The sequence below is a fragment of the Aquarana catesbeiana genome, linkage group LG04 (genome assembly GCF_042186555.1).
Source record: "Aquarana catesbeiana isolate 2022-GZ linkage group LG04, ASM4218655v1, whole genome shotgun sequence".
Taxonomy (NCBI): domain Eukaryota; kingdom Metazoa; phylum Chordata; class Amphibia; order Anura; family Ranidae; genus Aquarana; species Aquarana catesbeiana.
The window spans coordinates 82,591,465-82,618,281 of record NC_133327.1 but is presented as its reverse complement, the minus strand read 5'-3'; the positions used below and the strand labels follow the sequence as shown (position 1 = coordinate 82,618,281).

The 26,817-nt window shown below is 42.2% G+C and overlaps 1 protein-coding gene across 2 annotated transcripts in view; it reads right to left on the bottom strand.

Moving 5' to 3' along the window:
• CYRIA (CYFIP related Rac1 interactor A) overlaps nt 1-26,817 on the bottom strand; it is a 144,343-nt gene that overhangs the window by 31,620 nt on the left and 85,906 nt on the right. The window contains exons 3-7 of one of the 2 annotated variants that reach the window (XM_073625350.1): nt 22,203-22,282; nt 11,348-11,469; nt 9,511-9,616; nt 224-360; nt 65-142 (exon numbers count right to left, since the gene is read on the bottom strand). In XM_073625350.1, coding sequence (XP_073481451.1) covers nt 65-142; nt 224-360; nt 9,511-9,616; nt 11,348-11,469; nt 22,203-22,272 — 513 coding nt within the window. In that variant the 5' untranslated portion in view covers nt 22,273-22,282. Of the gene's footprint in view, nt 1-64; nt 143-223; nt 361-9,510; nt 9,617-11,347; nt 11,470-21,935; nt 22,016-22,202; nt 22,283-26,817 lie in introns of both variants that reach the window. The other variant, XM_073625349.1, reaches the window with a different exon arrangement.

Below are 26,817 nucleotides of genomic sequence, written 5' to 3'. Positions count from 1 at the left end.
AAAAAAAAAAAAAATCCAGGCCTGGAATCGAGGATTAGGAAAATGTTATGAAGCAGGTACTTACATGCATGTTATTTATCCTGTTTCGACTTATCGTCCGCCTGTAATAACTGAAGTCATTCTGGATTGCAGGATTCCGCATCTAAAAGCAAATGACACACAATTACAAGCCTTTCTTTTTTTTTCCCACCAAAAGATATAAAAGGAGGGAGGCTTCACTTACCTTCAGTTCATCAAAGCGGAGAGTAAAGTGCAGAATTTCAGCAAACTCTTTAGCCAAAGCTTGCTCTCGCTCCAAGTGTTGTGTTGGGGTGTAAGGGGGGCAAGTCAGAGACTCTAATAAACTCTTCAGAGCCTTTTCTGTACACAGAAACATATGTGTCACCATTGTGCAAATAAAAACTATTTTTGTGTCTGTAAAAAGGTTATGTTTTATTGCATATTAACAGAATACCCATAAATTAGGATATGGTAAGCATGGCACATTTTGGGAGCGACTCCCAATCAATTATTATATAAGGTGGCTATAATTCTGGTCTCACAGCTCTAGGGATCTGGGTTTAACTCTTAAGAACAAGGCCTGCAAGGTGTTTTAATATTTATGGAGGTTTCTACCTAGTGCTTAAAAGTGGTTGTAAACCCTTACAAACCCTTGCCACTGAAGCGACAAGCTTCAGGTGATATAAAGATTAAACAAATCCCCCTATATAAGTTGCACTTGTTTATCTGCAGCCTTCTCTCCTCTACAGCCTTCTAACACACACACAATCAAAGGCTATTTCTCAGCTCCAGCAGGCAGGGATCTGATGTCACACACTGCACAGCATAGAGCTCAAAGCAGAGTGTAAGCTGCACAGCTGAAGCGGTCAATCACCTTCTATTTTCCCAGGGTTTATCCCCTGGGATTCTGGGGTGTCGCAATACCTGTTAGAAGTTTTTCATGCAGATAGCTTTGGCTTGAGGCAAGTACAAAGTATAGAGGTTAGGTTAATCTGGCATTTTATAGTGTAAACATGCCTGGGAATATAAAATTATGAAGTCCCTATGAGGACAGGGTTTATTATTTGCTATAAACATTACGATTAGATGCATTGTGTTAGCAACTGCAGGCTATACCTAAAATTGTCAGTAAGAAAAGCAAGGGAATGGCAAAACCCTCCTCTACTAATTGGGCGCCGGTCTAGTCCGCGGTCTGGGTAAGTGAAAGGAAAACAACTTGTTGACCGCACTCCAAAGCGTAGAAGAAATTGTGTGGTTTATTCCAAGTAAAACATCAAGGTAGCAATGATACAGACATGTACCAGCAGAGATTGACGCGTTTCACGAATCAAGTTCACTTAGTCATAATCCAAGGTACATCACTTAATGTAACATTTAAAATAGTACATACACAGCTGAAATCAGTGAGTGCTTGATTATGCCGTTTAACCCTCCTCTGGGGGTCCTGCAATGAATAATGCCAGGACCAAAGAGGACAAAACATACGTGTTTAAAAACAATATACAAATAGAAAAAAAGAATTTAAAGCATTCCTTTAATTTCTATAGAGATTTTACCACTGATATAAGAACCAAGTGTTATTGGTAGCAAACATTTAATAATCAATAGGCCATAGTATAAATTACAGATATGTTCATGAACCAGTGGAAAACTGATATAAACAAAGATTCTCAACTAAAAGGATCATGCACAGGTATTTCAAATCAAATGTACCAGATTTATTTACAATAAACTTTATCATAAAATCATTGTCAATAGACTTGAATAACTGCCTACTGGAATATAGCAAAAATGACAAATGAACCAAAAATATCCTTTTAAGGGAAAAAAAGGTTTGAGAAAAAAAAAGAATATATATACTATAAACAACCAAAAAAAAAAAAAAAAAAACAAAGAACAAAGAACAAAAATGGACACAAGAGGAATAGGCAGATGTATGGGGACCCAAATATAATGGGATATGGTGGAATAGAATGGAATAGTTGCAGAACAGGAAAAACAATGGGAAGCTCAAACAAATACACTTTCACCTTAACCGTCATAATAATGTGCGACATCCCATTCACAATTCAAGCCCCCTGGTATCCTGCTCTGCAACCTAAAAATCCGAAATACTTCTCTTAACCCTTTCAATTACCCACATATGTACAAGAGACATGTCCCCTGTCATGGAATTAAAATGGCGAGCGACATTAGTGGATTTTAGTCCACGTATGTCTGCCAAATGTTCCCTAAACCTGCCCCTAAGCCTGCGAGTAGTCCTCCTCACATACTGTATGGAACATGCCCCACAGGTGATGACATACAACACATTACTTTTATTACAGTTGAAAAATTTGTAAATTTTGTATGTCCTGTCATCGACCATGGAATGTACTGTGTCATCACACAACACGTGGGGACAATATGAACAATCATGAGAGCCACACCTGAAATTGCCCTTACAATGGAGCCAAGTGAGAGGCTGGAGTGATCCCTGGATGTGCACAAACTGGGTGATAGTTACCAAAAGATTTGCTCTTCTTGCCACTATATAGAACTATCCATAATCTCCAAAAGATGGTTAGTGTCTCTCTCAAAAAAGTGGGCAACAACTGGACCGGTGGTTGGAGTGGCTATCCACCCACTCACCCAAATGAAATTTATCTTTTTTCTCAAACCTTTTTCCCCTTAAAAGGGTATTTTTTGTTCATTTGTCATTTTTGCTATATGCAGTTATTCAAGTCTATTGACAATGATTTTTTGATAAAGTTTATAGTATATAAATGTGGTACATTTGATTTGAAATACCTGTGCATGATCCTTTTAGTTGCGATGTTTATATCAATTTTCCACTGGTTCATGAACATATCTGTAATTATACTATGGCCTGTTGATTAATAAATGTTTGCTACCATTTAAACATGGTTCTTATATCAGTGGAAAAATCTACAGAAATTAAAGGAATGCTTTTTCTTCTTTTTTCTATTTGTATATTGTTTTTAAACATGTATGTTTTGTTGTCTTTGGTCCTGGCATGATTCATTGCAGGAGCCCCAGAGGAGGGTTAATCAGCATAATCAAGCACTCACTGATTTCAGCTGTGTATGTACTATTTTAAATGTTACGTTCGGTGATGTATCTTGGATTATGACAAAGCGAACTTGATTCGTGAAACGCGTCAATCTCTGCTGGTACATGTCTGTATCATTGTTACCTTTATGTTTTACTTGGAATAAACCACACAATTTCTTCTACACTTTGGAGTGCGGTCAACAAGTTGTTTTCATTATACCCAAAATTGTATCTCCCTGAACTATCAGAAGCAGAGAATGGTGCTAGAATGCACTCCTTTTTACCATAAGACAAAATGTCAGTTTTGTGTCAAAAAAACATCTGCAACCTTAAGCATTGGAGCATTCCTACCATGCGAAACTGTCTCAAACACATCTATAGGTTTTTTTTTATAACTACAGACATTAAAGAAACCTTAAGGACTAGACCAGGGATATGCAGTTAACGGACCTCTAGCTGTTGCACAACTACAAGTCCCATGAAGCGTTGCAAGACTCTGACAGCCACAAGCATGACACCCAGAGGCAGAGGCATGATGGGACTTGTAGTTTTGCAACAGCTGGAGTTCCGCTAATTGCATATCCCTGGACTAGACCATCCAAAACTTAAGCGTTCAGTAATTGGTAGATGCTGGAACATTAAACCAGGTGACAGTATTACATAAATGACCTAAGGGCTTGTGAGAATACAACAGGAAGTTCTGGAACACATAAAGGTGGAAGGGAACACCTAAAGACTCCAACGCGGGCAGTAACAGTTACAGCAGGGAGAGCTCGCTAATGGAATCTCAAAGATATAAGAATTCAGAGACTGACACAGTCCACAAGGCCACACCTATAAATACAGTATGTAAAAAAATGAGTACACCCCTCACATGTTTGTAAATATTTTATTATACCTTTTCATATGACAAAACTGAAGAAATAACACTTTGCTACAATGTAAAGTAGTGAGTGTACAGCTTGTATAACAGTGTAAATTTGCTTTCCCCTCAAAACAACTCAACACACAGCCATTAATGTCTAAACCACTGACAACGAAAGTGAGTACACCAGGTGTACTCACTTGGACAAGTGAAAATGTCCAAATTGGGCCCAATGTGTCGATATTTTGTGTGGCCACCATTATTTTCCAGCACTGCTTTAACCCTTCTGGGCATGGAGTTCCTCAGAGCTCCACAGGTTGCCACTGGAATCCTCTTCCACTCCTCCATGACGACATCACGTAGCTGGTGGATGTTAGAGACCTTGCGCTCCCCCACCTTCCGTTTGAGGATGCCCAATAGGTTTTAGGTCTGGAGACATGCTTGGCCAGTCCATCACCTTTACCCTCAGCTTCTTTAGCAAGGCAGTGGTCCTCTTGGAGGTGTGTTTGGGGTTGTCATGTTGGGATACTGCCCTGCGACCCAGTCTCCGAAGGGAGGGGATCATGCTCTACTTCAGTATGTCATAGTACATGTTGGTATTTATGGTTCCCTCAATGAACTGTAGCACCCCAGTGTCGGCAGCACTCATGCAGCCCCAGACCATGACACTTCCACCACCATGCTTGACTGTAGGCAAGACACACTTGTCTTTGTACTCCTTACCTGGTTGCCGCCACACACCATCTGAACCAAATAAGTTTATCTTGGTCTCAACAGACCACAGGACATGGTTCCAGTAATCCATAACCTTAGTCTGCTTATCGTCAGCAAACTGTTTGTGGGCTTTGTGCATACCCTTCTGGGACGACAGCCATGCAGACCAATTTGATAGAGGGGCTTGGCCGAACAGAGATCTGAGTGGACATGCCTGGGGTGAGCTCCTGCAGTCATAGAGAACACCCGGAGCTGTACATGTCCACCGGACCTGTGCTGACCCCACTAGGGGCCCAGGGCATCCCCTAGACCGTTAGGGCGCTGCCTGAGATCGGGGGCACGCCGATCTCGGAGCTCCGGCCGCCTGAAAGGACAGGCCGCGGCCTACCACGGGAAGCAATCTTGCTTCCCCCCGGACGCCGTGCCGGTGCTGCCTCCGGCCGATTTACCTGTCTTGAGACCGGCTCTCCCCCTACTAGACCACTGGGAACATCCAGCCTGCCACTTGGGGCCCGCAATTCTCCCTGTGCCGCCCTATTAGGCCAGCCAGAGGGACCAGGTGACGGCGGCCATCTTGCTACACCCAGCGGCCTCTCCTGGGCCCAATCAGACCCCATCCACCCCCAGGAGCACAATGACCTGTCCAATCGAGACCCCCAACAGGGATATTGGACAAGCATCCACTCCCATCTGGCTCCAGATGCAGCTACGGCCCTAGCCCCAGACACCTAGTGTGGTGGCCATCTTGCTACACCCCGGCAGCCCCTGTCACCTCTGGGCCTAATCCAAACCTCACTCACCCCCCCCGGGGCATCCTGGCCTGGCAGATTATGGCCCTCGACGGAGATACCCACAAGCATCTACCCCCATCAGTATGCAAGCTACAGACACGGCCCCGGAAACCACGAGAGGCGGCCATCTTGCTCCACCCAAGCTGCTGTATCCACATATGCTCCTGATCTCCTTCACCCCTCTGAGCCTGGATCATTACCTGCACAGCCACAAGAGTAGCCCAGCAGGGTCAGCGCCCACCTGTGGTCCCCATCCGTACAAATCTGCAGAGAAGCGTGACCGACCATGTATGGCTAAAGAAATGAGTTGCTGAGCTCCGTGGCTGCCCGTATCAGACAGGCTATACTTCAGCCATTGCACATCCTTGAAAAGCATGTCCGCGCACAGTTCTCGATCTACTGAGTCCACGGATCTACAACAGGGCACAATCCAGTGATACCTGTTCTGCACATCTCAGTCCGACCCCTGCACTCCCAAAGACAAGATGGTGCCCGCTAGAAACCCAGGGAAGGGCAAGCCTCCTCCCCTGCTCAGCCGGCGACAGACAGCAACGATTAATCAGATGACCCCCCGGTCCGGCACTTGGACCTACCAGCTGTGGCGTCCAGGTCTAGGACCTCTATTGCCCCGATTCTGGACACAGGCCCTGGGGATGTGGCCCTCAAGCCTTAGGAGATTTCCCTAGATCTGAGGCCTCGACCCTTCTGGTGGCCTTCCGAGCAGAGTTTGAGTCCTGGGCGGTCAAAATGGATACCTCACGCCACAAGCATCTCAGGCCCTCCAACAGCAGGTCTCCACTAACCAGACCGCAGTGTCTGCCCTAACTGACATTCAATCTGACCATGCAGCCCGCATCACATCCCTTGAGCGGGCCACCAAGGAGCACTTGCACCGTATACGACAACATCAATTACGCATAGAAGACGGATAAAATAGGAGCCGCAGGAAAAATATGGCTACAAGGCATACCGGAGGCCACGGCGGGTACAGACTTGAAACCTTATGTCACTGCCACCCTCAACCTAGTCCTGGGAAGAGAGGCTTCGTCCCCTATTGAATAAGACCGGGTGCACAGAGTGTGGGGGCCGAGGAAGGAACATAGTGACCGCCCACGCAATGTCCTCTGCAGGGTTCACTATTTCACCTTTAAAGAAGAACTTATGCGCAAGGCATGGTGTCTGGGTCCCGTGGACTTTGACAGTTCTGCTATCCACCTATACCCAGATCTCTCTCGCAACACTCTCCACATGCGCCGCATGGTCCGCCCACTGCTTAACCTGATATGTCAAGCCAGAGCAACCTACACGTGGGGACACCCTTTCAGTATGGTGACCAGGGCTGAGCATAAATTTGTCCTCTCCGACCTGGATCAACTCTCAGCCTTTTTCAGCTTTCTGGAGCAAGACCCAACTGATGTACCAAACTGGCTGGACCCGCCAGATGACAGGGTCAGGGTGCAAACACGAGACCCTCTCCCACAACGACGCAGGCACCCAAGGTACGGATCACATTCTATTGACCCTAGACCACGTCATCCTACCTCTACGGAAGATTAAGGTAACTCTAATGCCCTGTACACACGGTCGGACATTGATCGGACATTCCGACAACAAAATCCATGGATTTTTTCCGACGGATGTTGGCTCGAACTTGTCTTGCATACACACGATCACACAAAGTTGTCGGAAAATCCGATCGTTCTGAACGCGGTGACGTAAAACACGCAAGTCGGGACTGTAAACGGGGCAGTAGCCAATAGCTTTTGTCTCTTAATTTATTCGGAGCATGCGTTGCACTTTGTGCGTTGGATTTGTGTACACACGATCGGAATTTCCGACAACGGATTTTGTTGTCGGAAAATTTTATAGCAAGCTCTCAAACTTTGTGTGTCGGAAATTTCTATGAAAAATGTGTGATGGAGCCTACACACGGTCGGAATTTCCGACAACAAGGTCCTATCACACATTTTCCATCGGAAAATCCTATCGTGTGTACAGGGGCATAGGAAGTTGCTTGAAGCCATTGCAACGCTCCCCATATGACTAGCACCATCCCAGTACACTGCTTATCTCTCTCTTATCTCTGCTTATCTCTCGTCTCCTAAGCAAGAGAATTTTTTTTTTTGGGGGGGGGGGGTTCTTTTTACCTCATCTGTTCCACCTGATTACAGCCGGATATGTTACGATGGGAGACAAGATGGCCTGCTACGTACTCTAATGCCTCAGGACAGCTGGTGCACCAAATTGGCGGGCCTTCTCCCTGCCCTTTGCTAGTGTGCTGTACCTAGCTGGGGCTCGGGAGAGGCTACGGGACTGCAAATTTCTAATGTTTGATTTGAATATACAATTGTTGAGCTTCTAATATATTTTACTGCACTGGTCTAATCTAATGTGTTTAGCGGAAATGTCCCATCTGGATACGGGTGGAGGGGCCGACAGATGGACTGACTGGGTCCATGGTCTCTTGCCATTATCCACGTGGGCTCCTATAGCTCTCCATATATGGTTTCTCATACACCAGTCTCACCTTAAAATGTTATTACACATTGTTACCGATTTCAGTATTACTACAGAGATTTGTTACTGGGGCCCCCGGATAGTATGTGTCGAAAATGTTCCCCCCCCCCCAATGATGGTATCTCATGGATTGATATCTCCTCTGTGAAGGAGAGGGTAGGCTTGTGTGGAGCTATTTGCCCACGCTGACCGCCACCCTCCTTCACAGATGATCTGATCTGTGTTATGCTGTTTAAATGTCTTGTTACATTGATGTGCCTCAGTTAAGCTATATATGCCTGTTATGCTACTGGGCTCACGGCTCCACCTCAACCCCCCACCCCCAATAGGTCGGGCACGAACCGTGCCTTCTTACGTGATTTCTCACGTGGTGTCCCGTTTTGGTGGACCCCTTAGATTTGTTAGGCTCCTTATTTAGGTGTCCTCCCTACCTAGTTTTTGTCCTGGTATATCTTTGCCACCCTACAAGTTCCCCCTCCTCCCCCTCTACTGTCTATAATATGACTTTCTTTTTCTTATTCCACTATGGCCCACACAGTACTATCTCGTCCTCGCTTGAAATCTTGCTCCTAAAACGTAAATGGCCTTAATATTGCATCAAAGAGAGGGCAAATCCTCTACCAAATGCATAAACAACAGGTCAATGTGTTACTGTTACAGGAAACTAATTTCCACACAAATTCCACCCCTTCCTGCTCCACGGGCTATTTACAACCTCCATTTAATTGACATTTGGCGGGTTCTGTATCCAACAAATTGCAACTATACCCACTTCTCACAGACCAATTTGATGCAGACGTATAGTCTGAGCACTGACAGGCTGACCCCCCCACCCCTTCAACCTCTGCAGGAATGCTGGCAGCACTCACACATATATTTCCTAAAGACAACCTCTGGATAGGATGCTGAGCACGTGCACTCAACTTCTTTGGTCGACCATGGCGAGGCCTGTTCTGAGTGGAGCCTGTCCTGTTAAACCACTGTATGGTCATGGCCACCGTGCTGCAGCTCAGTTTCAGGTTCTTGGCAATCTTCTCATAGCCTAGGCCATCTTTATGTAGAGAAACAATTCTTTTTTTCAGATCCTCAGAGAGTTCTTTGCCTTGAGGTACCACGTTGAACTTCCAGTGACCAGTATGAGAGAGTGAGAGCGAATACCAAATTTAACACACCTTCTCCCCATTCTCACCTGAGACCTTGTAACACTGACAAGTCACATGACACTGGGGAGGGAAAATGGCTAATTGGGCGTTATTTTGAGGGGACAGCAAATTTACACTGTTATGCAAGCTGTACACTCACTACTTTACATTGTAGCAAAGTGTCATTTCTTCAGTGTTGTCACATGGAAAGATATAATAAAATATTTACAAAAAATGTGAGGGGTGTACTCACTTTTGTGGGATACTGTATATTGCTTTTGGTGGGCTAACCCTTTAAGAATTTGCACAATTCTGATGGTTTAGATTCCAGAGTGACAGAACAGCCAATACCAAGGGTAGGTGAGGTGTAGACCCAGGAGTTAGGGGGTAGCTTTTCCAAGCTCCTGCTTACAAGATAAAAACTTACCAAGTCTTATCGAAAACTCATAAAACCGCTTCAGCCTGACAACCAGGGGGCACACTGAATTCCAAGCCTTCTCCTGCAGCTGGATGTCATTTGGATTTTGAATAGCCTAAGAAGAAAAAAAAAAAAAAAAGTAATGTCTTGCAAAAATAATTGCAGAAAAGTAAAAAGCAGAAAAGTAACCAAAATGGATTTTGCATGAAAACGCAAGGCCTGCTTATTTTCTTAGTCCTCTACCTCTCAAATAAAAAAAAACACTAATTTATACCCTAAAAAAAAAAAACCTTACACTTCGACTTTCAGTCCTTTCACCTAGATATGGGTGACAACTATTGGCCTTCTTTAAATTCTACAAGAATGCACTCCTGCACAGCGTCATCTCTCATCTAGGGAAGATGCTGGAAGCCAGGGTGTAAGGGGCATATGAAACAAGTAGATCAAGCCATTTTTTTCATTTTGTATAGCGTTAGGGGAAGCGTTTAACCTTGTAATTTTTTGTCATTTGTGATTGTCCCTCTGGGGACATTTTACTTTCTGCTCTGTAGACAAGAGTAATGCCCCGTACACACGGTCGGATTTTCCGATGGAAAATGTGTGATAGGACCTTGTTGTCGGAAATTCCGACCGTGTGTAGGCTCCATCACACATTTTCCATCGGATTTTCCGACACACAAAGTTTGAGAGCAGGATATAAAATTTTCCGACAACAAAATCCGTTGTCGGAAATTCCGATCGTGTGTACACAAATCCGATGGACAAAGTGCCACGCGTGCTCAGAATAAATAAAGAGATGAAAACTATTGGCCACTGCCCAGTTTATAGTCCCGACGTACGTGTTTTACGTCACCGCATTTAGAACGATCGGATTTTCCGACAACTTTGTGTGATCGTGTGTATGCAAGACAAGTTTGAGCCAACATCCGTCGGAAAAAATCTTAGGATTTTGTTGTCGGAATGTCCGAACAAAGTCCGACCGTGTGTACGGGGCATAAGAATTCTTCATAATGAGGGTATATCCTCTCAGATAGCTCCCGAAGATATCCCCCTCTATTCTTGTTCTGGTAAAAACTAAAAATGTGGGCTTCTCTTTCAGTCCCAAAGGCAATGGTCATCAGGAAAAACACAGGAAATCTACCTAGCAAAAGCACCAAAAGTGATAAAAACCTAAGAGGGGTTCTAACACATCACCACTATCTAAAACATTAGCCTTAAGATGGTCTCTAAAGGGTCTTCCACCCAAATGTCCCATTTACAGGTAGAAAATCGGGTGGATTCTTAAAATGTGCATCAATTCCCAAAGACGTACATACAGTAAATCTATATATGCCTTTAAAAAAGATCATTATTAAAAAAATGAGTAAAAAAGGGATATATATGTATATCAAAGTCACTGTAAACTAAAATAGGAGAGTCATTTTTGATATTGTTCAATTACAAAATGTAATTTTAGCACACAGACTTTAATTTAATCAAGTGCCTGAAATATTTCATGGCTCCTTAGGTTTCCTGGGAAGTCCAGTTATAAAAGGTCTCCCCTGCAATAGCTTCTAGCCTGGTTCCAGCCCATCCATCTTTGACTTCCCAATCCTCCTACTGCATTCTTCAAAGCAATTCTACAATAAACTAGAAATCCATCAGGGAGAGTTGGATAATCTCATCCTGTGTAGTGACCCATCACAACCAAAATGTCATCTCACTGTGGTGGGACCAAGGAAAGATAAATAGTGATTGCCTGCTATGGGCTACTGCACCTCTCTTTCTGAAAGCATTCATGTTACACGCACATCTGTCATTTAGCTACAGTTACACTATACTGCACATAATTGGTGGGAGGACATACATCTCGTATTTCTTGTCCCGCTCCTTTGTATGCTTGCAGATCGGTAAGTATACTCTCTGAGTCCTGCAGGACAGCGTTGACCTGGTTCCACACTTCTCGCTCACAATCCGTTGGCTGTGCATCTACAATCAAATAGATGGGAATTTCACAACAGCAGCAAGTTATGGAAAACTATAACGAATTAAGCACCATCACGAAAAAGCCAAAAGGGTTATTCAATGTTCACTAGCAATTCATTAGAATTATTACAAGATATGGTAAACTGTGGCTTTACCATATCAGCATAGAGTAAAAGTGAGTGAATTATTGGCAGGTATTTTAAAGTGGGGTATGTTTGCAGCTTCAGAACCAGAAATTTTTGCAGATGTGATCGCAGTTCAGTTTGGAAGTAAAAGTGACACTCAAATTTAGTTACTGTGTGCAGAACAGTTTTTCACCTTGATCTATTTGTAATGTTAAAAGCAGATGATATTTGAAGTCCTTTCGATTGACATTTGTGAAGTCAGCAAAAGTACAGTGAATTTTTGTGTATGGCCAACATTAGTATTGACAGCCATCTGGAACCTACATTTTTTTTGCATCACCCTCTGAATAATGCAGGTCAAGTGGAGCTAGGCTGAAGCTCTGTATGCATTAAATCTGTCTACAGCATGCAATACGAGCACTGAAAAAAAATGTAGTTCTACTGTGGGGGGGGGGGGGGGGGGCAGGCAACTTTTACAGGGGAAGATGTGATTTAGGTTTTAATTTTGCTGCCTAAATCTCTGAATATACCAATTGTTCTGACAAGGTTTCACATTAAAATCGTTTTTTTTTTTCCATAATATGCTTACTTTAAAATGCCTAGGAACTGGTGAACAATAATCTACAACACCCTCTTTGCACAGTGTAAACTCCTAACTGTCAGATCAACTAATAATCAAGAGCCAATCAGGACTGTTTCTGACCATGTGATCACTATGGCAGCTATGATACAATGATCACATGCAGGCTTTAGTTTCATTCACAAAAAAAATAGTCCTTTGATCTGCAGATGCCATGGCAGCCTGAAACGTGTCTGTTATACACTGTGATTGTATGAATCAATTACAGTATTAAAAAGAATTATGGATAAACATGGTTATATGTTAATTAGAAAGTTTATTTTAAAACTTTAAGTACTGCAGCTGTTGACATCACACCATATGTTAATTGGATGGTGTGCGCGAGGAATTCATTAATTTAGTGTGCGTGTAAGAGATTACATATTAATTTTTTAAAGTTTGCCAATTTTTCAGCCTATAGAAAACAAACTAAATCGATTTTACAATTGGTTTTTAGAACCTATAGGACTTAAGTAGGCAAAATTAGAGTTAGAATCAAGTTAACTCTTAACACTGCTAAACTTGGCCTTGGCACAGAGGCTTCAATTAGTTTTGGATATTAACAAATTAAGGGGGTTTACAATCTGGATTTCTGGAAAGGAAATCAGCTGCTTACAATTTCACGTTGTCATTACGGGGTATTGTTTGTAGAATTTTGAGGAAAATAATGAATTTAAATTTTGGAAAAAGGCTGTAACATAACAATGTGGAAAAAGTGAAGCGCTGCGAATATTTTTTGGATGCACTGTATGTTTACTAGTCCTTTAACTAGTACAGAAGTGAAAACCATTCAGCTACTGTACGCAGACAATGATCTCAGCTGGGAATCCCTGGACACCAAGTGCAGAAACACTATTTTTAGGAAAGCCATGCTCCTGGCAGCCAAACAGCGAGTGTATTTCATCTACAGCTTGCAGAGGAATGACTGCATAGGCCAGAAGTGGACCAGCGCCATACGCTAATGTGTAGCCTGTCTCTTTCAACATGTCTGTGTGTGCTACTGCCAATCTGATCTAGTCTAAAGAAAAATAACATGCATGTTAAATATAATATGAGAGCTTGGGGCAGCCTTGTAGGCCATGCTTTGAAACACAGTTCTTTTATTTCTTCTAGAAAAGGCAATGTCCGCAAATAACTGAAATATTCTAACCAAGACGCCTCTCAGGAAACACCATCTAATTCCATTCTGTACTGCTGCCAAGAGGCTCAATGTAACCCACACGCTGTATTCCACAAAGGGGACATCTGATTTGATTTTAGGGCACATTTTATATTCTACTAATCAAATAGATTTCTTTTTTGTAAGAAGCATGGCAAAGTTTGTATATCAAATAAAATGTACCTAATGGTTTGTAGAGGTTGCTTACCTGGAAAAGGTTTGTCTACCAATAACTACTGATAGACTACAAAGGGAAATAGAGTCTTGTCACGATGTTTAAATAATTCATATTAAGGTGGACAAAGCCAAGCCCCTGGGCCTTAAGGGCCTAATGGACAAATGTGTCCACTGATAACAATGGAGAAGGCTCAAAAGAAATTGTAGATGGTTAAATTAGGGCCCGGGAATAGGTCTGCCTTTGTAATCATAAAGAGCCCTGAGGATATTGTCCACTGTGTACAGGGACAGTGTTCTGAGAACAAATTTCTCTATTGAGGGCTTAAATTCCAACTTCAGCTTTCATTTAACTTTAAATAGTTCATTCAGACAACGCTGGTCCAAACACGCTATGTCCTTCACTAACACTATGTGTTCTCGGAACTAAATTGAGTTGAGCTGAGTGGTGCTCAGCTATTCACAGGGATCACTGTATTTTATGAATACAAGGCTTTCATTGGCTGATGTGGAAATCATGATGTCATCCACCCACCTCTCCATCTCATTGCCTCAGCCAATCAGAGGAAGCCTTAAAATCCATAAAAACTCAAAGCTTCCTGTGAATGGCCAAGCAGCACTCAGCCCAACTATTTGTTTTGGGAATGGGAAGTCTCCGTACCACTATCCACAGTACTGTACATAGCTCTTTTGGACAGGGTGACCATACAGTCACAGGGTCATTAAAAAAAAATAAAAAATTCTCATCACTTACAGCTGTATGTAAATATACATATATTTCATAAGTATAGGCTGAAACAAGCATAATCTGCATTTTGGCCAACAGAGAACTCTTAGGGGTCTATTTATAAAACAATCATTGGACGAATGTCAGACACATTCAAACATGCTGCACAAATTGTGTTTGAAATTTCTTGAATAGGGCAATCCCTATGGTCATTAGCCATAGGGTTCCACCAGGTGGCCAAAATACAATATATTTTCTTATTGAGGCATTTCAGAAACTAGGGAATATATCAGCAGCAAAAATTATCAGCTGAAAAAAGGGTTATTAGGGTTTTTTTGCAGGTCATGGGACTCAAAAACTGCATTAAAAAACACAACACGGGTGCGTTTTTGATGAGTTTTCAATGGGGAAGTGTGTTTTTGGGGCGTTTTTTTAACTGACCAAATTTGCACCAAAAATGCACCAAACAGGATTTTCAACACTGCAAGGGGAAGCGCAACAGACCAATGTGAAGACATACAAGAATTTAAAAAGATGCTTTTTTTTTTTTAGTTTTTTTTATTTAACATAAAAGCGCTTTAAAAATTGCTCAGTGTAAAAGCAGCCCATTGGCCAAAAAGGTGCAGTTAGCGGCTGAAAATAAATTGATATTTAAATTCATGTTATTAACCTCTTGACGCCTGCGCTATAGCCGAAAGATGACTACAGCGCATGTACATCCTCCCATGCACAAGATGCCAGCTCACCGCCTTGCTCTGTGATCAGCGAGTCATTGACGGCTGATCACAGATCAGAGTAAGGGCTCATTTACACTTGCTTGAGCTTCAACACACATTAAGGGCTAGTTTACACTTGCTTCAAAACAAGGCTTCACACACTCTTTGGTAAAGCTCTCTGAAGTCAAAGCTCTCGTCACTAAATAAAATGGTTAGCTTACAGTCCTGTTTACACCTTGCTTTGGCTTTGCTTCAAAAATTATACCCCATGTCGCTTTCGTTGTGCTTCATAGCCTCCACAGAAGCCCCGCCAAAGCCTCATCGAAGCACCAAGCAAATGCAAGGTGTAAACAGGACTGTAAGCTAACCATCTTATTTAGTGACAGGAGCTTTTAACTGGCAGAGAGCTTTAACAGAGTGTCCAAAGCCTTGTTTGTAAGCAAGTGTAAACTAGCCCTAAGGGGCCGATCCTGGCCCTTACCATGTGATCATCTGTCAGCCAATGACAGCTGATCACGTGATGTAAACAGCGCCGGTAATCGGCTTTTTTTCCCCTCGCGCTGAAAATTGGCCTGGGCAGGAAGGGGGTTTAAGTGCCCAGTAAGCAAGTGGTTAATTAAAAAGTTGAATACAATTATATATAAAATATATATATATATATATATATATATATATATATATATATATATATATATATATATATATATATATATATATTTGGTTAAGTGCATCCTGAATTTTCGGTCCAGAATTTTCATTTTGGTGCACCACTATCAGAAACTATGTTACATGTGGGCCCTGAGGACAGGGTTGATGACCACTGCTCTAGACAGAGCCGACGATCAGAGAGATTATTCTATTATTGAAATTATGGGCAAAATGTGTGCAGCATGCACAAATATCTGACATTCTTTCAACAAATGTTTTATTAATAGACACCTATGTGTAAAAGTACACATTGCATCTGCGTTCACTTTGTTTATTTAGAATACTTTATGGATCCCAAAAGGGAAATGATGGATTTACTATGCAATCCAGCTTTTAAAATTCCATTTCTGTTATGGGTAAATGCTGGTATGCCTTTTATCATCTCTTAGTAAGCACAGCGTAGGACTTCCCAATGAATTTCCTGGCACCTCTACTGGCCCAAGTGGGTAAACCAGTATGAGATTTTGACAGATGGATAGGTCAGAAGATATTTTTTCTAGCGTGCCTGAGAGATAAGAAAATAAAAACTGCCACCCAAAACTGACATTATTTAAAGGGCAGGCAGACCCTTTAGGAGCAGAAATACCCTTTAATGAGAAGTGCAGGATACCATCAAAACATGTACATATAACTGCGTGTGTGTGTGCCTCTGTAAAACATCTCAGATGCAGATCGGTAATCCATTAGACTCTATGAATTGGCACCCACACAGGATCCAAAATTCTTACTGCCAGTGGGAAGCAAATATCTGTATCTGCACAATGTTTAATTATATAATAGTCTGCTGAGGAGGGCACAAGGGCTTCACTAGTATGAAAGTGCACTAGTCTTTTCAAGTACATCAACACCAAAACATTAGACTATTAAACAGATTCAATGTATTCAACAGAACAGAAAACAAAATACTCAACCTTTGTAACAACCCAGCAAACAGCATGCATTATGTTAGACAAGCATGTTAGTACAAAGACTATGTAAGAGGATACAGAAAAATATTAGAAAAATGCACACATGCAAAAGAATGCCATCCAGAAATGCAAAAGATGTATCCGGACCGCTACAAAAAGAAGATGAATACAGGTAAATAGACTAAAAAGACCACTGTGTAAATAAAGTCTGCATCAAAATTTGGGGATTTTAGTGATATAGTATTGAACTGTCTCTAACTATACACAATGTGTTTTCTTTATTGTAGTCAGTGAAATATAACTTGTCCTGAAGAAGCGACACTTCTCATGAAATGCGTAGACAGTCTGGATTTGGAGTTACATTTTGGGGCACCAGTACTTACTGTAGATGTTACTTTGAAGATAAACACTATATTACCAAAAGTATTGGGCCACCTGCTTTTACATGCACACAAACTTTAATGGCAATCCAGTCTTAGTCCGTAGGGTTCAATGTAGAGTTGGCCCACCCCTGGACTAAGACTGGAATGCCATTAAAGTTCATCTTTATGGATCTTGCTTTGTGCACTGGTCCAAATCATTTGGTGGAGGGGGAATTATGGTGTGGGGATGTTCTTCAGGGGTTGGGCTTGGCCCCTTAGTTCCAGTGAAATGAGCTCCTAAGGCGTCAGCATACCAAGACATTTTGGACAATTTCATGCTCTCAACTTTATGGGAATAGTTTGGGGAGGGCCCCTTCCTGTCCCAACATGATTGTGCACCAGTGTACAAAGCAAGGTCCATAAAGACATGGATAAACGAGTTTTGGGTGGAAGAACTTGACTGGCCTTCACAGAGTCCTGACCACAAACTGATAGAACACCTTTAGGATGATTTAGAGTGAAGACTGCGAGCCAGGCCTTCTCTTCCAACAACAGTGTCTGACCTCACAAACGCGTTTCTGGAAGAATGGTCAAACATTCCCATAGTCACCCTCCTAAACCTTGTGGACAGCCTTCCCAGATAAGTTGAAGCTCTTATAGCTGCAAAGGATGGGCCAACTCAATATTGAACCCCACAGACTGGGGTGTCATTAATGTTCATGTGTGTGTAAAGGCAGGCGTCCCAATATTTTTGGTAATATAGTGTATGTATACTAGGGAAGCCCCATTTCCATTCTAGTGTTGGGAATTTAACCTCGCTTTACACGTTCCCCTTGTTGGGGTTATGTTTTTATCAAGATTAGATTTTATCGATTGTATTAAACTTTGTGATTTTATATTGTCGCCGTCTCACCTTGTGCCTGTAAAGTCCGTTTGTTTTGGAACTTTTGTTCTGTTTTTTCCTAAAATTTTGGGATGTGTCACAGTGGGAATCTTTTAGTTTTTGATATTTAGACAAAGGACTAATCTCTACCAACTAAACCAGCCCTGGTATCAACATGGTGTCTAAACCCAAAACCAAAAATGTAACACATGCCAGCTTACTAATTCTTTGGTGTGGTGGCTGCATTTGTTTTTTTTTTTTTCAAGCTTCTTTTGCTTTATTTTTACCTAGTAATTTTACAGACAACACACTTCCTATTCCTGGGTGGCCACGTCACTCCTCTACTGTATCTAAGAAGAAAGACGTGGTTGTCACCTTATGCTGCTTTCCTGATATAGACCACAAGCATGTCCAGATTCCTTCATCTGTTACATGGAGGGCAGGGCAATCGGTAGATTACACAAGATAGAAAGAAGGAAGACTTTGATGCAGTTCACAGGAAGTGATGAGGACACTCAATTTCTGGAAGGATCAACGTGCGTTGATCCTACCAGATGTGATGCAGCCATCACATCTAAGGCCCAAAACTGCAGCATATTGCATTTTTTGTGTTTGGATTTAGTTATCCTGTAATTAGTAAGTCAGAAAAAAAAAAAACAGGCTGCACAAGGGGACTACATTTTTTTTTTTTTTTTAACTGTCAGCATTTCAGGTGCAAATAGTGATTGTGACTCTAGATCTGGAATGCCCTGCCCACAATCTATATTGCTTGCTAAGCATACATATTGACTTGTAGTCATTAAGGCTGACCATACATTATACAATTTTCTTGTACAATTTTTAGATTTACCAAAATTATAAAATATGAGGTCAGACCCAAACACTTTCAATTTGAATGTAATTAGGCAGGCCCTTGCACTACATAGTTGAAGGTAAATCTAAAGGAAATTGAACAAGAACATTGTATAATGTATGGCCAGCTCAACTGTAATTAAGAGGTCTGCATCACATCAATTCCAGCAATTTGAAGCTCCACTGCAAAGATGCTGGTGTGACGTGGCCCTTGTAAAAAGGGCATTTGCACAGCACTGTAGGAAGTGGGATTGGCATAACAGAGCTCTGACTCAAAGCCAAGGTTGCTGTTGGCATACTGAGCATTACTGGATCTGGGGGCTACATAGCACACTCAACAGAAGTGCATCCATTTACATCTGATTAATAGCTAGATCTGGGGAAAAAGGGAAAGGGTTTTTATTTCTCCTCCAATTTTTTGAACCTAAACATGACAGATCTGGGGATTAAAGGATCTAATCTGTTGCACATGGGGTGGGGAGAACTAAACAGATGTTAAAGTGACATTTGTTCAGTTCAGCTCAGATTTAGCAGGGATCCGTGAACGGATCCCCTGCTGACTGGTACAGGCCCTAAGGAAAGCATGATTTGATTGTGCCATTAGAAAAACATATGAACAAAATAGCTTTTTTGTGGTCAATGGATAGTTTTTTTTTTACTTTGTGTGCAGGGCAGCGATTGTGGGGAAGCAGGGCCAAAACTAGGTTGGAATGATCATATTTAGTGATGTAAACCAGAGCCCTGGACTTCCCTCCCAGGCAGTAATTTCATAACATCCCATTGCTTCTGTCAATCAGCGAAAGAGAGGGCCTACCTGTCATTATGTGACAGCTGTGGGAAGAACCTGCCTACTGCTCAAATACTGCATGTTGGGGAGGAGGCTGAATGATCTGTGGTCCTGAAGAAGCCCACCTAAGGGTCTCTGTCGACAGGCATTTGCACACATCAGAACCACTCCTCTCAAATGGCATCACAAAACAGCTTGATGCAGCTTAGGTGGTCAAAAGCAGGTCAAATGCACCTGTCAATCAGCGCATCTGAAACTGATCCCAAATGCAAGCAGAATGCATCTTAAAGCAAGCTGCATTTGCCCGTCGACACAAGACCAAAGCCCGGCAAAACTGGCCCTGACTGATTTGTTCAGTAAACATATACAAAGTAAACAATGCCAGATTCAGATCTTCTAAAGATAAACGATAATCGGTTGCCCTAGGTTACTGAATTTTCCATACTGTTATTCGTCTACTGAATAAGCAGAAGGCTTTTATCTCTAAATGTATACGTTTAGATGCCAAGACAGGGGTCTCGAAACTTTCTAAACAAAGGGCCAGTTTACGCAGACTTTAGGAAGGCCAGGCTGTGGCCAGTGGGAGTAGAAAAGGTCCTAACGTCATTGGGAAAAAAATAACGCTCCATGTTGTTTCAGTGAGAGTAATTGTGCCCAATATTGTTGTAAATGGGAGGAATTGTGCCCCATTGTTGGTGTCATTGAGAGGAATTGTGCCCCATCAGTGATGTCATTGGGCCCCATTGTTGGTGTCAGTGGGATGAATTGTGCCCCCTTCATTGGTGTCAGACAGGGGAATTATGCCCTATTGTTGGCATCAGTGGATGAAATGGTGCCCCAATAGCTAGATAAAAGCAAACAAAGGGCCACATCTGGCCCCTGGGCCGCAGTTTGGAGACCACTGTGCTAAGAGATGCAACACAAAGGGCAGAATTTTAAAGCATTGAATTGGATATTCACCATGGGTTAATCTTATTAGAGTTTAAAAATACCAATAATTGATTCACCACCAGTACATGTTTGGTGAAAGTCATACTCACTGCTTTATTACTATACACCTCAAGGTGTCAAGCAAAATATCTGTTATGTAACTAAAGTGGAAAATCCCTTTAATCCTGTAATAATCCCTCTTACCTTTCAATAAAACTTTTTTTTTTCCATAACTCCTTTTACTGCTTTAGGTAAAGCAATTTATAAATTATGATTTCTAGTGTAAAATGTCTTCAGTGCCTAGGAACCAAATAACTTACACCAGTAGTTGACTATCTTTCTGCATCATTACAAACCCTAGTTCTATATCACTCTTATCTGTCTAAACTGTATTTTTAATGTAGACAAGAAACAAGGTTTATAGGACAAAACATGCATATAACTCATGCAATAGTAGAATCAGATTTGCCACAACTTGAACTCCACTCTTCAGTTTTTAGAGACTGCTGAGAATCTATCAACACAAAAAAAAAACCTATGAGCACCCCTGTGGTAAGAAGAGAAGGCTCTAAGAGATGCCCATTTAACTTAAGCCATATGTAGATATCAATGTTGCGGGTCATGGGGACATAGGATACAAGAGGACAGTGGATCACTAAAGTTCCATTCCAATCAAGAAAAAAAAAAAAATTACTCTTGCAGAAGTTTTGGCTTCAGAAATACAGAACGTTAAAAAAAAAAACCTTCAGTATAAACTAAAAAAACGTTCTAACACCAGTCCTGTTTAGTTGCCTAAGCCCTCAATCACATGGGTGCACTTAAGCGTACGCCTGTGCAAGGGTCGTGTTTGATGACATAGTTTTGCACAGGTGCTCAGTGCATCCCCATGCAGGCAGTCCCATTCTTGTCAATTGGAACACAGCTGCTGCCGCCAATTTCTCAATTTGACATGGGTCCCCGAAAACACACTGACTGTCCAAGTTTGTTGGTTGTGTCAGTTTAAACAAGATTAACTATGTAACTATTTAAACAAGATTAACTAAGACTGCCTGCATGAGGATGCACTGAACACCTGTGCATGCCCATGTGGGCAAACACCCCCTTGCATTGGCGTATACTTAAGCACATCTGTGCAAACGAGACCCAAATATAACAATAATTCTCAGTTTTTGAAACTAGAAGGGCATCTAAAATTACAATTGCCCTCTTTTCCAAAACCAGATACAGTAAATTACTTGTCTGTGCCCACCCTGCCCCAAGACCATGGAAAGTATCAATGGAGGTATCTATGCCATGTCTGTGCTGACCCACGATGACAGTGCCTGCCTCCAAGTCTTTCACAAGTGTGGCATTAGTGGCAGAAAACCCTACATTGTTTATTAAAAGCGCTTTCAGTTTGTTGGCAAATCTGAATAGAAGATGCAGCAGATGACATGCAAATGTGGTGTTAGTGCAGACATCACAGCCAGGCAATGTGGTGTTAGTGCAGACATCATAGCCAGGCAAGAATTGTGCTCACTTTCAAAGTCAAGGAAAAAGTTTGGTCCCTGATCAAGCTCTGTGCATGTAAGAACTTTTAAAAGGTTTCCCATTTGGCTCCTGAAAAACAGAAACAAGAAGGAGAGAAAGGAAGAGAGGTGCTAAGTGGGTGAGATCAAAAGCAACATGCAAACAGACGGCTTTCTCCTGTGCAAAGAAGTCCCCGCATTCCTCCAACTCATAGAAGATCAGGATAGAAAAGGAAAAGCTTTTAGCCATTGACCTGTGATTCCATCATGAAACTTACTTTCAAAATCCAGGAAAAAATGGGGATAATTTTCAATTTCCCTGGTAAGAACCTTAAGAAGATTACCCATCCCAGCAAACCTGGTGGATGCAATACAAAACAGTTATATTATCAATGCATCAAAGAGTATTAACACTGTAGTACGCTGGATGTTACACCTTTATTAAAAAGCATGCACACCATTATGCTTATATACATTTCATGTTCAATACTCAAATCAAAAAATACACACAAAAGAAAAAACTAGCAGGTGCTCTGAGCAAGAGTTTGGTATATCCCGCCAGCTGGCGATTGGTGATAATTAGACAAGTCAAAGGGTGCTGCTGCCCTCTATGGATCCTCTGGGTGGTGGGGACATCTAGACAAAACACAAAAGAAGAGAGCGCAAACTGGGCTTTAATATGGTAAAGTTAAAAACACTACAATGGTCAAACTCACATTGTGTGAAGATACAGCGTAAGGATTCCACTGTGACGGCACGCCTATAACCACCTCAAGATCCCGACAGGGGAAGGGGGGAGCCGTGAACGTTCAACCTAGCTGTCCACATCCTGGCAGCACATCCGAGGCTATGCACCACTGCACTCAACATGCAGATCCTAATGTGCATGCGCCTGGTCCAGCTGGTACTGTTCTTCAGGGAAACACAAACCCACAAGAGCAGGATACAGGGGGGAAGAGAGCGAGGATGTCACACACACAAAACACGTTGTCATGGCAACTGTGTTTTTAACTTTGCCATATTAAAGCCGAGTTACACTAGGGCGGCTTTGCACTCTTTTGTGCTTTGTCAATACTCAAATACTTAGCTTTTTTCTTCATATTACATACCGGTAGCGAATATTTAACAGTTAGCATTGCTGCAAGCAGTTGTGGTCTAAGTGCTTTCTGGAGGCTCAAACAGTAGCTTCTGTGGTGAAACAGTCCCGAATAGCAGGGAGGTCAGACTACAAACTTGCATAAACACAGAGGGACACATTGCTTCTCCTTTCAGCGTTAAAAGTAGACCTGTCACAAAATTGGGATACTCATGTTGAGAACATTAGCTCCACAAATATAGGCAGATGACATAGTAGACAACAAAAGCCAGCCTTTCCTGTATAAACCTTTCTTGGGTCCTTCTGCTTTTCTTCCTCATCGGAAAGGCTCAGGGGCTCAAGCTCATCTTTGCACCTACTTAACATTATTACAGGGTTTTTTACTGTAGATAACCTTTACTAATGACAGTTTCCTTTTTTTTCATCATTTCAGTTTTAATTGTCCACGTTTTGTTTGTTTTAAAGTGTTTTTTTTTTTTTTCTGAAAAAAAGAACTAAGAAAAATGTGAACACCCTAACCCCTCTTGGCCCCCACTGTACTTACCTCCACAAGTAGCGGACACTGCCCATGCAGCTGGTTTAGTGGTCCAGGGGATTTGAAATCCCCACTCTTGCCCCTTCTTTCTACAGGACAATTCTTATTGGTCAGCACTAGCATGCGACTGTTTTGACCAATCTAAATTGTTCAGATCCACCCTGGAAGCCATACAGAAAGAAAGGGAAGGAGAGCAAGGATTTCAAACCCCTGGACTGCTACATTGACTGCATGGGCAGCGATAGTTAACCTCTTCGCACCAACCGCCTCCCGGCCCTTTAAGAGTTATAAAAGCCGGGAAACGGAGACAAACATTCGAGTCATGTGACCGCTGTGATTGGTTGTCACAGCGCTCACTTGATCGGAAAGCTCCTGAGTGTAAGTATGCATCGGGAGCTTACAATCCCCGTTGGCTACAATGGGAGCACATTCTCAGCACAGTAAGTTGTAAACACAGGGCCGCATATATGCCGCCGCTTGGAGTCAAGGCCCACCTGCCGAGAGGCTGCATATAGGTGTACGGCCGGGCGCCAAGGGGTTGATCATCCACAGAGGGTAAGAGAAGAAGGGAAGCTTCTATTTTGACTTAAACCTCGTACACACGATTGGATTGTTGGCCAACAAAACCGTGGACTTTTGTCCGAAGGGCGTTGGCCCAAACTTGTCTTGCATACAAACAGCAAGGAATTTTCGGCCAACAAACACGAACTTAGTGACATACTACGTGGTTTTATAGCTCTTTAGCGCCACCCTTTGGGCTCCTTCTGCTAATTTCGTGTTAGCAGAACTTTGGTGAGTATTGATTTGCGCTTTTCATTTATTGCTTTTCATTTTGTGCTTTTCAGTTCATTTCTGAACAGCCGTTCGTCAACCAGACATGTTGCGGAATCGGAGGAGATAAGGTGTTTTTTATTGGCCTTGGAGTTATTGCTTTGACGTTATTTTTTGGTTGAATAATGATTTGATTTGGTATATTTTCTATATTTTTGGATGCATAGAATGCACTTTTTGGTTAAGTTCTATTGGCAGATAGCATGTCTAATTTTATTTGTTTTCTTTTTTTAATGCACAATAAAAAAAATATGTAGAATAATACTTGGCTATGTGTTTTACTTCAAATGACAGTTTGGGAGTAGACAGTCTGCTCTCAACTCGGAGCAGAGGACTGAGCAATCGGCGGTCTTGGGATCACTCTGTTCTCAGGCTTAGAGCCAACGCGGATTTCACCTTTAAAAGTTTTTATAGAGACTCCTAAAATACATTAAAAACTTACTCACTAGAAGAATCATATACACCTTTCCCTTTAGATCATTTGTTTGCTACAATTACAGGTGTACTTTAATAATACACTATGTCACATACTAAAAAGGTAAAGTACTTACTAATCTTTTACAAAGGATTGCACTGTTCCTACAACAATCCTGACTTTGTAAGTTTAACGCTCAGCAAGAAACAAACATTGACTTAAAAAATTGATAAGGATGCTAGCAGCACTTTTCTAATAAACTCTGCCAAGTGGAAAGGAAAAAGCAGAACGTGTACCTGATGTCTCGTTTATTTTATTAGATCCCGCCGTCTTACTTAGAAGCCTGAACAGATTTAGCCCATACGGCTCTGAAATCAAGACTGATGCATTTGTCTGGCTTAAAGAAAACTTGTTTTTATTTTCTGTTAATACAGGTCCACAATATGTAACATTATCTGAATGGGAAAGCCGGTGAAAGGAATTTGTTTACTTTCTGGGGGAGAACGCGGCTCTCCTGGGGCTGGCAGTCTATGTGATTAGGCAAGTGATGTAAATGAAATGCACGCGTTTGTTTGGCGATAGTAAATGCAATAAATGTGTACACATTAGCCTGCAGACAAGACCCGGAGACTGTGGCTTCTCGTGCTAAGTAGATAAACCATGAACTCAATAGGCTTTTTCTAGCAGGGATTGGGGACCGTGTCAGAACATATGAAAAAAGGTTTCCTCAACAACCTGGGAGACCTGAACACTGTGTGACCTTATGTTGGCCAAACTCAAATCCTCTCGTCTCCTGCTGGAATTCAAAGAGGCCATTTAATAATGGTACTAAACATACCAGAAAAGTCTACGGCATTTTGTTAGACTGTGCATTAAAAGGCAGTCTCCAATCTACACTATACACCAATAAACTCATTAGGAGCCTGTGCCCATGGGCAAATTCCACCTTCTTTAAAGAGGATTTTCAGTGTCCCTCCCAAAAGATAAAAAAAGTCAGTAGATACAAATACTGTAGCTGCTGACTTTTAATATAAAAAGGACACACACCTGTCTAAGGATCCAGCACTGTCCTCATCCAAGCTGGTTTTTCACTGGTCTTTGGGTCCCCAGTGCCGAAATGGAAGCCGGAAGTGAGTCCTAGCAGCTTCACAGCCAGCTTACTACTGCACATACGCAAGTCGAACTGTGCTTCGTGAAAGGTTCCCCAGCTTCCTGGGATGTGTCCGAGAAGGCTGAATGCAAAGAGAGAGAGGGGGGGCTAAACTTTAGGGAGCGAGGACCTGTTAAAATTAGGTACCCACCCCAAAAAAAAGTCTCCAAAAGTGTTGGAGGAAAAAAAAAAAGCAGAACTTCCCCTCTTGGGTAAATTCCACTTTAAGGCACTTCTGAGATCATTCTAATTCAATGCAAGTGTAGGTTACCTCCTTACCTGCATTTGACTTGCTTCAGCTACATTCTCATGGACTTGCATTGGGAGAGAACCAGTCTTGAAGTGAACAAAAGCCCAACAACAATGACCCTTACTGTCCAGGTACACGTGAACAGAAAGTAAAGCCCAACCTTCAGTTTAAATCAGCTAGATCCATTCCAGGTCCATTCAAAGAAGTCTAATGCCCCGTACACACGGTCGGACTTTGTTCAGACATTCCGACAACAAAATCCTAGGATTTTTTCCGACGGATGTTGGCTCAAACACGGTCACACAAAGTTGTCGGAAAATCCAATCGTTCTAAACGCGGTGACGTAAAACACGTACGTCCGGACTATAAACTGGGCAGTGGTCAATAGCTTTCATCTCTTTATTTATTCTGAGCATGTGCGTCGGATTTGTGTACACACGATCGGAATTTCCGACAACGGATTTTGTTGTCGGAAAATTTTATATCCTGCTCTCAAACTTTGTGTGTCGGAAAATCCGATGGAAAATGTGTGATGGAGCCTACACACGGTCGGAATTTCCGACAACAAGGTCCTATCACACATTTTCCGTCGGAAAATCCGACCGTGTGTACGGGG